Genomic DNA, 13,421 nt, shown 5'->3' on the forward strand with positions numbered 1-13,421 from the left:
TACTGTTTCATGAGAAACTATTTGTTCTGTAAGCCTTCACCTGAAGTACAATAAAAAATAAATAAAAAATAAAAGTAAATACAGAAATTTTTTAAGATTTAAAAAAATTGGGTGATGGGTACATATTTTTAATATTTATTCTTATATAGTCAAAACTATTGGGGAAAATCACACAGTGATTATTTGCTCTATAAGTATCCTGTGACCTTTGGCCAAAAGCAATCTGATTTTGACCTGACCATTCTAGAATTGCTATCAATTCCTTCCTTGCAAACTGAGCCCTCGTATACTCTCCAAGGATGACTGCTTCCAGATTGACAAATGAATTCTGTTGTTTTGTGAGGCATTTAAATCAAATCTTCCAGATAATAAGCCTAAGTCTGCCCCCTGGGAAAGGCACTTAATACATTTCCTACACTGGGCAGAGATGACACTTAGCTCTTGGGGAAGCATTTCTGGCTTGGTGTCAGAGCTTGAATGGCTTCGACTTTCAGATATCGCTCAGGTTCCCATAAAGAGCCTACGAGGTTGATTCAACTTTAGCAGGATATGGAGTGAAGGCACCTGAGAGCTGCTTTGTCTTAGTCATCTAGTGCTACTGTAACAGAAATACCACAAGTGGATGGTTTTAACAAAGAAAGATTTATTTTCTCACAGTCTAGCAGGCTACAAGTCCAAATTCAGGGCATCAGCTCTAGGAGAAGGCTTTCTCTCTCTGTCGGCTCTGGAAGAAGGTCCTTGTGATACATCAATCTTCCGTTGGTCTGGGAGCATCTCCAGTACATGAACCTCAGGTCCTAAGGACGTGCTCTGCTCTTGGCACTGCTTTCTTGGTGGTATGAGGTTTCCATGAGTCTCTGCTCACTTGTCTCTTTTATATCACAGAAGAGATTGGCTTAAGACACTATCCAATCTTGTATACCTCATCAGTATAACTGCCACTAATCCATCTTATTACATCACAGTGATAGCGTTTACAACATATAAGGAAATTACATCAGATTACAAAATGGTGCACAATCATACAATACTGGGAATCATGACCTAGCCAAGTTGACAGATATTTTGGGGGGACACAATTCAATCCGTGACATGCATTATAGTGAAGACATTGTCACCGTCCCAGTATGGAAGACACTCCCCCTTATTTTGGCCATCTCCTCCTCCCTCAACGTAAAGAGAACAAAAATCCTCACTACTGGACCAATAAGCAACAGCATGATGAACAGAGAAAAGACGGAAGTTGTCAAGGATTTCATTTTACTTGGATCCACAATCACCACCCACGGAAGCAGCAGTCAGAAAATCAAAAGACACGCTGCATTGGGCAAATCTGCTGCAAAAGGCCTCTTTAAAGTGTTGAAAAGCAAAGATGAAGACTAAGGTGTGCCTAACCCAAACCATGGTATTTTCAATCGCCTCATATGCATGCGAAAGTTGGACTATGAATAAGGAAGACCGAAGAATTGATGCCTTTGAATTGTGGTGTTGGAGAAGAACATTGAATATACCATGGACTGCCAAAAAATGAACAAATCCGTCTTGGAAGAAGCACAACCAGAATGTTCGTTAGAAGCAAGGATGGCGAGACTTTGTCTCAAGTACTTTGGACATGTTATCAGGAGGGACCAGTCCTTGGAAAAGGGCATCATGCTTGGTAAAGTAGAGGGTCAGCGAAAAAGAGGTAGACCCCCAATGAGATGGAATGACACAGTGGCTGTAGCAATGGGCTCAAGCATAACAATTATAGTGTTTTGTTCTGTTGTACGTAGGGTTGCTATGAGTTGGAACCGACTTGACGGTACCTAACAACAACAACTGGTAAAGGATGGATAGATGTGATGCAAGAAAGAAGTGGCAATGAAACTGCATTTTCACTAAAGACTCCGCAGCCCTCCTCACATTGCCATCTCCACCATCTTTCCATACATTTTATTGAGAAAATGGTCTAAACTTTCCTATAAATAGGAAATCATGGAAGGTCACACGGGCTCAGTTCATTGAAATTGGGATATTAGCCCTTGTTCTGAGTCTCTCCTGGAAGACCATGGGCACAGGCTTGGTAGTAATTGCTGAGGAGAGCAGCCTTGTATTGTATGACCACCAAGCTCCATTTGTTGCAAATGACTAACACAAGCTTTTCAGTCATGATGGTTGTAAAATTCCCATTGCAACCAGCTTCCAACTTACCTCATGTATTCTGCACTAAATTTCTTTGCTTCTCTGAGTTTTGTCTTAGAAACATCTATCACTGTTCAGCTTTCATAGCTGCTCAATTCCATACTGTCACAGCTCCTTGTTCTCATGGATGGAGACACCACCAAAAGCACAACCAGCTGCTTGACCCAGAGGCCCTCCCACAATGCTCTCCTCACATGACCTATGTGTGTGGTTGCAGCAAAGTATAAAGGGAAATAAAGGGAAAGGGTTGGGAAGGTTTAATTGAGGATAGGGTACCGAAGCTTAGAGTCATCAATCAGTGACTCACTAGTCTTGCTATTCAAAAGTGTCTCCTAAGGAAAGCTACTTTCACTCTTTATCTTCAGGGCTTGCTACTACATTTCATGTCATCTCAACAAACAGTTACAGAGTACCTGTGTCAGGTCCTGTGCTAGGTGCTGGAGATACAGAGATGTAGCTGACATGTTTCCTACCTACGAAGAACTTTCAGTCAAGTGGAGGAACACAGTCATAATTTTCCCTCAAATTTAATTTTTTCCATCTCATTCATTCTCACTTTTAACAAACAGTTGAGAGTCTACCATGGGCCAAACACTGAGTTAGGGTACTGAGATGAACAAAATAGACATGGACCATAACTTCACGGAGCTTTCTCACAAACACTGAAGTTTGTGGGCGTCAGTGTTTGACCAAGGAATGCAACGGGTGCAAAGGGTTATGGGTGGTGCTGTTCTGACGCTCAAAATGGGACTACAATTTCCCCCTTTGTGAACAAAAGACTGTCTCTACTTCCTTAAGAAAGTATTCTGGGCCAGAACTCCCTGCTTGGCTTCAAATGAGTTAAGAAGAACTCAGCCAGCCCCAATTTTCATCTACTTCTTCAAGCTGTCTGTGGTCTCAGGGGAGCCTGGGTTCTTGCTGCAACTAATTGCTAAAATCAAGGACTGCCTATTGCTTCACCCCAAATCATACCTGACCCTGAAGCCAATTCCACAGTCTACTAAGTCACACATGAAGAAGACATTTTTAAAAACACCAGAAATGTGTTTCCCAGCCATAGTGATCATCGTTATTCTACCTTGTGACAGGATGGAAGTGCAGCTAAAAATAACCTGAGGTTTATTTGACCAAAGTCTGGCCTTCCTATCAGGAGAAAGCCATTCTGTTTTCTCAGCTTAATCATGAGGAAGAAAAACAAACAAGCAAGTGGAACACAAAACTTAAAAAGAGATAGAGAGAAAGCTTGGGTTGTTTGAAATGCCTCTAGAGCCTCCGCACACCCATGTGTGCCTGGGTGTGTGGAAAGATCCGGAAGAGGGGTTACTGGGGGAAATGGGGCTGTGTGTGTGCTTCTGTGCATTCCTGGGTTTAGGGGTCTGTTTCTAGGTACGTGTCTATGAAGTGTCTGGGATCGTATACAGGCTGTTTGCGTCTGCAGGTACTTGCTGTATACGTGCGCATTTGTCTGAAGGTATTTATGCATGTTGCCGTATGAGTGAGAGTGAGTGCGTGAGCGAGTGAGTGAGTCACTTCAGTTATTTGCTTATAAAAACCCGAATCCGTCATTAATTCCCAGCAATACCAAGAGAGAACTGCATATCCCCAGGGAATTTGTTTATCTCTAACACCTCTAGCTCTTTGAATTAAAATTAAAACGCAGAGTTGGGCTCCTAAGGAGTACTTGTTAATTGACCAACTAGCAACAGATTCTTGGATCTGAAGCTGTGGCATTACTTGTCAGCAAGTTGAGCGGGAGAATCTCGACATACAGGCTTCTTGCTGTCCCTATGAGAGAGTCATCTCCTCTATCCCTCCTATGTCAAACATGAGCTCACACTAAGTGCTAGAGAAGCCATGAAGACTTGGTACTTGCCTTCAGGGTGTTCACAAAGAGCCTACTACATGGCTGTATACTTCTCTTTATTCCACACTTGAAAGACAAAGTTCAGAGCTCAACCTTCCCCTTGCCCGGTCTCACAACTACTCACTTACTAATGACTCCCTCTCCTGAAAACTAGCCCGGTTCTCAACTGTCTCCTAGACCACTGATCAAAAAGCCATGTAAAGTCAACAGGCCTAAATCAACTCTCAGCCATCAGTCTTTTCCCCCTGCAGTCCACCCTGCGCAGATTGGCAGAGCAATTATTCTAAAGCAATACTTGTATATTTTCATTGTCCTACTCAAATCCATTCAATGGTGTTGTATCACCTACAGGACAAACTCCACTACTTCCCTATACAATTGTTTGCATTTATCCAACAAGTAGAAAGAATCCTTGTCCCCTGATAAGTAGTTAGCCCACTGAAAATGGAGATACTGGAGAAATTTAAGTAGCGAACATGAACATTTTGTATTCTTTCAACATATTTTCCCTGATTTTAATATTTTTCTTTTCAACACAAAGTCACTCATTCAACAAGAATTTATAGATACCTAATAACTTCCAGGCTCGCAGAGCAGATAATAGCTTCTTTGTTTCCCTAAATCACAGTTATTCAATCAAATGTCTGATACTTAGTAGTTATTGATCAGGTGGCCCATTGAGGGGGAGCGAGGATCTTGCCTCAAGTCTTCTCTGCATTCTTTGCTTTAGCAGCAAAGGAGAATAGTGGGAGGAGGGGTAATCCTTACAGATGGCTCATGAGTCAACCTCTTGCTAGCTCTTCTGTGCCCTGCCCTATGCTTTGAATCTGCACCATAGCTCTCCCCCTGCTCACATATGTAGAATAACCAGTTTCCAGAAGTTGTTTAGATTTTTCCTCCCAACACTTTGCATCACCCTGGTCAGACCATGTCCCCAGTGACTGAAACGCTGCCTAGGTGGACAGGGCCCAGTGGCAAGAAACAGGCTTCTCGGTTGACACCACTAGCTGCTTGACCCAGAGTCCCTCCCACAATGATCTCCTCATATGACCTATCTGTGCTAATAAGTGTGTGGTGTCAGCAGCCTGTGAAGGGAATGGTTAGGGAAGGTTTAATTGAGGATAGGGAACTAAACAGAGTTTTGAAAGATGTGTTGTAAAAGGAAGGGAAGGATACCCCTGATGGGCACATATGCTTTATATGTGAACAGGTGGGGAGAGGAGGGAAAAGATAGTTTGGGCTAAATGTAGGGGGTGAGGGTAGGGAGTTCATATAAGACAAGACTTCTCCTCAGAGCATAGCTATAAGGCCCTGCCATAGAAAAAACCCAATTTATTTTCTTTGATCTGTTTCACTTTTACCTTTGCAAGAACTATACTTACCATGTCAGTGTCTGACACGGGGCCAAAACTGGTCACATAGATGTCAGTCTTGACTTCAGTCACAGCATCTGAGCCAAAGAAAGTGGAAAAGCGGAGTGTCATGAAAGCCTGTTGCCTAGTTCAGAGAGAGTCCAGTGCAGTACTCTGAATGACAGCTAACTTGCTACTTCTGGGAAAGTGTACTTGGCACAGCCACAGGAAAACCCCTCTAAAACCTCTTACCTGTACTGTTTCTTCAAGAACATGTTAGGTACAGTTACAAAGTGTATCCCTTTAGATATCATTGAGAATTACAGCAGAATCTAAAATATCAAAGCTCAGGGAGGTGTTTTAGAGACCCCTGATAGTCCCACATGCTGGGCTCCCACACTATGCCTACCCTTACCTGTGGTAGGTTACAAATGCTCCAATATTCGGGAACGCAGGAGGATTGCACTCCCCTAGGCCCTTAAAGTAGGGCAAGGCCATGTGACTGGTTCTAGTTGTGGGAGGAAGTACTTGTGTACTTCCCTGGCAGGAACACTAATTTCCAATGCAAGACTCTCCCTGCTATGGTGATAATGGAAACACACATTGATGTGGAGCTACCATAAGATGAAAACAGCCTAGAAAGATGTGTCAATACATGAAGGGCAATTGCCCTGGATAGGTGTCTTGATCCACAATAGACTGCACTGAGTGAGAAATAAACTTTTGTTGGGTTAAGTGACTGAGATTTGGAAATGATTGGTATCACTTGATACTCTATATTTACAGTTGTCCCTTAGTATCCATGGGAGATTGGTTCCAAGACCCCCAAAATACCAAAATCCAAGGATGCTCAAGTCCCTTATATAAAATGGCATAGTATCTGCATATAACCTACACACATTCTCCCATATACTTTAAATAATCTCTAGATTACTTATAATACCTAATACAATATAAATGCTATGTAAATAGTTGTTAATGCTTACACTTAACACTTAATGTTTTCTCAGTCTTTGAAAGCATTTTATCACAAACCAGAGAGATCATTTTTGCCATTGTAGGGGCAGCAATAACTCTTCCAGGAATTTCAGTTTCTTTCTGCTTTATTGTGCAAATGCTCGATTTATTCTTACCGACCTTATGGCCCACTTTGGCAAGCAACATGCCACCTTTCAAAAAATCTAAGATTTTTATTTTCTGGAGAGATAGCACTGTAGGCTCCCTCTTAGCCTTTGAGGGGTTGCTTTCACCACTTCGTGGCTTTATAAGAGCCATTTTTTCACAGACAAACAATGCACACAACAGAAGTAATGAACAATCGAGACACGAGGCGAACAATGCTCAAACAACGAGTGCTGGAGAGAGACTGAGGCTCTGTGAAATGGTGGAAAGCTACAGAAAGTTATGTCTACACATCACTTCATTCCCATGAATTCAATGCAGTGCTCGGCATGCAGCAAATACAAGTTTTCCTTTTTGAAACTTTCTTTTTTTTTAAATATTTTCGATCCACGGTTGGTTTAATCTGCAGACGTGGAACCCATGGATATTGAGGGCTGACTATATTTTCCTTTATTGTAACTCTCTGTTTACTCATCTGCCTTCCCACCTAATCCAAGAACTTCTGAAGGGCAGTGTTTCGTTATCTCTCTATCCTCAGTACATAAAAAAGGGCTTGTTCCCCTAAAAAGATAAAATACTTAGGAGTAAATCTAACCAGGGATATAAAAGACCTATGCAAAGAAAACTACAAAACACTACTGCAAGAAACCAAAAGAGAACTACATAAATGGAAAAACATACCATGTTTATGGATAGGAAGAGTCAACATTGTGAAAATGTCAATTCTACCCAAAGCGATGTACAGATATAGTACAATTCTGATCCAAAACCAACAGCATTTTTTAACGAGATGGAAAAATTAATCACCAGCTTTATATGGAAAAGAAAGGCCCTGGATAAGCAAAACATTACTGAAGAAGAAGAACAAAGTAGCAGGCCTCACACTACCTGATCTCAGAACCTACAACGCAGCTGCTAGTCAAAACAGCCTGGTACTGGTACAATGACAGACACATAGACCAATGGAACATAATTGAGATACCAGATGTAATTCCATCCACCTATGATCAGCTTATCTTTGACAAAGGACCAAAGTTCATTACATGGAGAAGAGACAGTCTTTTTAACAAATGGTGCTGGAAAAACTGCATGTCTATCTGTAAAAAAAAAGAAAAGAAAGAGGACCCATATCTCACACCATACACAAAAACTAACTCAAAATGGATCAAAGATCTAAACGTTAACACCTAAAACGATAAAGATCATGGAAGAAAACACAGGGAAAATGCTAGGGTCCCTAATACATGGCATAAATACAATACAAACCATGACTAACTGCACAAAAATCAGAAGATAAACTAGATAACTGGGAGCTCCTAAAAATTAAACACTTATGCTCATCAAAAGACTTCATCAAAAGAGTAAAAAGAGAACCAACAGACTGGGAAAAAAGTTTTGGCTAAGACTTATCTGACAAGGGTTTAATCTCTAAAATCTATAGAATACTTCAACACCTCTACAACAAAAAGACAAACAATCCAACTAAAAAATGGGCAGAGGATATGAACAGACACTTCCCCAAGGAAGACATTCAGGCAGCTAACAGACACATGAGGAAATGCTTGCAATCATTAGCCATTAGAGGAATGCAAATCAAAACTACAATGAGATACCATCTCACCTCAACATTACTGGAACTAATCAAATAAATAGAAAATAACAAATGTTGGAGAGGTTGCTGGGAGATTGTAACTCTTATGCACTGCTGGTGGGAATGTAAAATGGTACAACCACTATGGAAAACGATACGGTGCCTCCTTAAAAAGCTAGAAATAGAAATATCATTTAAAAAAAATCTGTTGCCGTCGAGTCAATTCCGACTCATGTCAACCCTATAGGACAGAGTAGAACTGCCACACAGGGTCTCCAAGGAGCAGCTGGTGGATTCAAACTGCCAATCTTTTGGTTAGCAGCCCAGCTCTTAACCACTGCACCACCAGGGCTCTGCAATCCCACTCCTAGGAATATATTCTAGAGAAATAAGAGCTGTCACATGAATAAACATATGTACACCCATGTTCATTACAGCATTATTCTTAACAGAAGAAAGATGGAGACAACCTAAGTGCCCATCAACAGATGAATGGGTAAGCACATTATGGTACATACACGCAACGGTATACTATGCAACAATAAAGAACGATGATGACTGCGAAATATCTCACAATACGGATGAATCTGGAAGGCATTATGCTGAGTGAAATAAGTCAATCACAAAGGACAAATATTGTATGAGTCCACTATTATAAAACCCAAGAAAAGGTTTACAAACAGGATGTTTACGAGGGAGAGGAGGGGTAGGGAGGGGAAGTCATTAACTAGATAGTAGATAAGTGTTAACTTTGGTGAAGGGGAAGAGAACACACAATATAGGGGAAGTCAGCACAGCTTGACCAAGGCAAAATCATAGAAGCTTCCTAGACACACCCAAACACCTTGAGGGACTGAGTTACTAGGGCTGAGGGCTGGGTACCATAGTCCCGGTGGACATCTAGGTCAACTGGCATAACAGTTCATAAAGAAAATGTTCTATCTACATCCTACATTGATGAGTAGCGTTTGGGGTCCTAAAAGCTTGCAAGCAGCCATCTAAGATACATCTATTAGTCCCATCCCGTCTGGAGCAAAGGAGAATGAAAAAAACCAAAGACACAAGGAAAATATTAGTCCAAAGGACTAATGGACCACATGAACCACGACCTCCACCTGCCTGAACCCAGAAGAACTAGGTGGTGCCTGACTACCACCACCGACCACTCTGACAGGGAACACAATAGAGAGTCCCGGACAGAGTGGGAGAAAAATGTAGAACAAAATTCAAATTCACAGAAAAAAGACCAGACTTCCTGGTCTGACAGAGACTAAAGGAACTCCCTAGACTACGGCCCCTGGACACCCTGCTAACTCAGAACTGAAGTCACTCCCGAAGTCTACCTTTCAGTCAATGATCAAGCAGGCCTATAAAACACACAACACAAGTGAGGAAGTGCTTCTTAGTTCAATCAAGTATATGAAACCAAATGGGCAACACCTGCCCAAAAGCAAAGAGGAGAAGGCAGGAAGGGACAGGAAAACTGGACGAATGGACATGGAGAACCCAGAGTGGAAAGGGAAAGGGGGAGAGCACTGACACATTACGGGAATTGCAACCAATGTCGCAAAACAATTTGTGTATAAATTTTTAAATGATTAACTAATTTGTGCTGCAAATTTTCGCCTAAAGCACAATAAATTTTTTAAAAATCCTGAAAGAAAAGGTGGGGGAGGCTTGTTACTCAGACGGTATTCACCGAACATTTTTGGTATGTTGGATGAATTCCATCACATATCTTATAAGGTGGAAAGTAATACTCAGAGAAGTGAATTTATCCCACTACTGAGTTTGTCTTTCTTTTGTTTCTGTCTGAACCCTGTTTACCGTAACCATTACAGCCCATTCTAGCCCACTTACTCCAGCACGCCACAAACAGAGCGTAAGCCAGGGTAGCCTACCCTAGCCTAGCAAAGCTCGTTCCAGCCTACCAAACACCACATCATTACAGTAAATTCAAATAAGTCCCACTCCAGCCCAGCATACCTGACCCCAGTAGAGCCCACCAGTAGCACAGCTAACACCAAGAAAGCCCACACAAGACTTGATGTGTGTGTATCATGGAGCTGGTTACTGCAGTCTATGGCACTATTTCCTTTCTCTCATGGAGAGTTAGGGAACACACTTATTACATATGAAGCATATTCACCCTACTCACCCATCCCTGTGTTCTGACCCAGATGTACTTTTGATCTTGTTGACTTCCCATTTCCCAGAACCACCTCTTAGGCTTAATATACTGTGCTCCTTCCTACTCAGGCACTGATGTGTTCAATATACTCAAGGCCACTACTCTCATCCACAAACATTCCGTTTTCAGAAGAGACCATGAGTACCATTTAATAATAATCCACACTATAATCAACTCACCAAAAGACACAATTTACTCCCAAGCTTAATCAGTAAATAACATGTCTTTGAAACTAGAGCAGTGTTTTAAATCGTCGGGCTTTCAACTAGATCACAGGCTTCCCTAAGAGCTATTTCTGTGCAGGAAGAAGAAACAACACTTCAGAACCCAAAACAGACTCACTAAAGACTGTCTCTTTGGACACACTGCCAGGCTCATTGGCTGGATAAGCAAATGTTCATATGCCTACTGTGTGGCATAATGGTCTCCAATGTCCCTAGCCCTAAATCCATAAAACAAAATTAATTAATTAATTAATGAAAGAGATTGCAATTACATTTGAATCCAATATTCTAGTCAGGACATAGGTTAAACACAGAATAACTTTCTAAACTAGTGTAATTGTAAGGTAACCATGCAGCCTTCCAACTAAGGACCCAGGCTACAGAAACAAAGGGCAAGAGAGATAGTGGAGACAGCCTACAAAATTGATAAGTATGATGGGCTTGGAGAGTTAATGGGTAGAGTAGTTTAGGGTGGCCTCATGGCAATCCAACTGTGAAGCAACCCAAGGAAAGTCTCCCATCAACACTCCCTCTTCCTCTTGTTCCCCAGGCTAGCCAGGTCCTGGTCCCACTGGTGGTAAAGTCAAGTGGCAGGAGGATGCTTTAATACCAAGGGGAGAGTGGAGTCGCTGTGGATAGAACAGGAAGTGTCTATAACAAAGAGCCTTGTACTGGAATCCAAAGGCTTAGGTTCTGGATCTCTTACCCTGGATTGCCAAATGCCATAAGACCATTCTCCTTTCAGCTGCTCTTTTGCCTCCTGTACATTGAGGATTTGGGACCAGCCAAACTCTGAATTTTCTCTCTGTTATAACTAGAAACTCTGACTGTAGGGCCAAACAAGAAGCATCTGACCAAACGTGTTCAACGGTAGCACGAGGCAACTTCCTCAGCTGCCTGTACAAGGTAGGGCCCAGAAGGATTTATGGAAATCTGGTTTCAACCCTTCCCTTTCATTTAAAAGTCTCCCAATGATTGCTAAAAAGAAAATAATGTGGGAAGAGGAGACTTTCCCAGTGAGTTACGGCTCAGCAAAGCTTCAGAATTGCCTCTGGCTTTATAACAGGGAAGAGAGTTGGGAAGATTGCTCTAGTGGTCAGTCTGGCACATTGGACACCAAATCCCTTCTTCCTTTATTTCTATCTCAGTTGAAAAGAGTCTGGCAGGTAAGAGAAGTAGAGGAAGGGGTGAGAAACGAAGGAGAGGGAAAAAGAAAAAAGAGGAAAAGAAAGGAAGAAGGGAGAGGTAATTAGAGGAGGGTGAAAGAGAGGAAAAAGCAGGCAAGAGGATGAACAGAAAGAAGTAAGACACAGAGAACAGAGGAAAAGAAAAGGAGTGAGAAGGGGAAACAGAACTAAGTAGATAGAGAGCTAGAGATAGCAAGAGCAAGAAAGACAGCGAGAGCGAGCGAGCAAGAGAGCATGTGCAAGAAAGAGCAAGGAAAGAAAAATGCTGAGATTTAAAAAAAAAAGAGGTAATACTCTTTTTACCAGGGGAGCCAGAAATCTCTCATGCAGTGGGATGTGGAGACAGAAATTGTTATTTTTATCCTGGCAGAACAACGTAGGGAGGGCCATGAATGTGTAATTCTATCTTAGGCCTCTGGCCCTCTACTTAAATGCAAGATAAACACAGGAATATTTGACATTCTCCACTGGTCCACACAGGGACCACCAAGCCCCAATGGCTAGATCCATTTTCTGGCTAGAAATTCCAGCTGCCTCAGAGCAGGGTACCGGACAGCACATATAGAAGTACCGTAGAAGTATGGTATGGTGGTTAAAAGCATGACTAACTGGGTTGGAATTTAGGCTCTACCACTTACTCATTCCACCACGCATCTGTCAGTTTGTCATACTGTGGGGACTTGTGTGTAGCGGTGACGCTGGAAGCTATGCCACTGGTATTCAAATACCAGCAGGGTCACCCATGGCGGATAGGTTTCAGCTGAGCCTCCAGATTAAGACAGACTAGAAAGAAGGACCCAGCAGTCTGCTTCTGAAAAGAATTAGCCAGTGAAAACCTTATGAATAGTAGCAGAACATTGTCTGATATAGTGCCAGAAGATGAGCCCCTCGGGTTGAAAGGCACTCAAAAGATGACTAGGGAAGAGCTGCCTCCTCAAAGTACAGTTGACCTTAATGACGTGGATGGAGTCCAAGCTTTCGGGACCTTCATTTGCTGATGTGGCATGACTCAAAATGCGAAGAAACAGCTGCAAACATCCATTAATAATTGGAACATGGAATGTACAAAGTGTGAATCTAGGAAAGCTGGAAATCATCAAAAATGAAATGGAATGCATAAACATTGATATACTAGGCAATAGTGAGCTGAAATGGACTGGTATTGGCTATTTTGAATTGGACAATCATTTAGTCTACTATGCCGGGAATGACAACTTGAAAAGGAATGGCGTTGCATCATCATCAAAAAGAACATTTCAGGATCTATCCTGAAGTACAATGCTGTCAGTGATAGGATAATATCCATACACCTACAAGAAAGACCAGCTAATACGACTATTATTCAAATTTATGCACCAACCACTAAGGTCAAAGATGAAGAAATTAAAGATTTTTGCCAACTTCTGCAGTCTGAAATTGATCGAACATGCAATCAAGATGCATTGATAATTACTGGTGATTGGAATGGGGAAGTTGAAAACAAAGAAGGACCGGTAGTTGAAAAATACAGCCTTGGTGACAGAAAGATCGCATGATAGAATTTTGCAAGATCAATGACTTCTCCATTGCAAATACCTTTTTTCAATAAGGCCCAAGAACCAGAGGTCAGATGATGAGGAACTGGATGCAGGATCCAGAGCAAGCAAGCTTTTCCAAAATGTCCATACATATATTGGATGCAGGCCACACACCCAAGGAAATTTCCCTTA

The 13,421-nt window shown here is 41.9% G+C and overlaps 1 protein-coding gene across 1 annotated transcript in view; it reads right to left on the reverse strand.

The window, feature by feature from the left end:
* Positions 1–13,421, reverse strand: part of GABRA3 (gamma-aminobutyric acid type A receptor subunit alpha3) — a 165,447-nt gene that overhangs the window by 94,857 nt on the left and 57,169 nt on the right. The window contains exon 3 of the mRNA XM_004390044.2: positions 5,428–5,495. Coding sequence (XP_004390101.1) covers positions 5,428–5,495 — 68 coding nt within the window. The remainder of the gene's footprint in view (positions 1–5,427; positions 5,496–13,421) is intronic.

This window comes from Trichechus manatus, unplaced genomic scaffold (genome assembly GCF_000243295.1).
Source record: "Trichechus manatus latirostris isolate Lorelei unplaced genomic scaffold, TriManLat1.0 scaffold00279, whole genome shotgun sequence".
Classification (NCBI taxonomy): domain Eukaryota; kingdom Metazoa; phylum Chordata; class Mammalia; order Sirenia; family Trichechidae; genus Trichechus; species Trichechus manatus.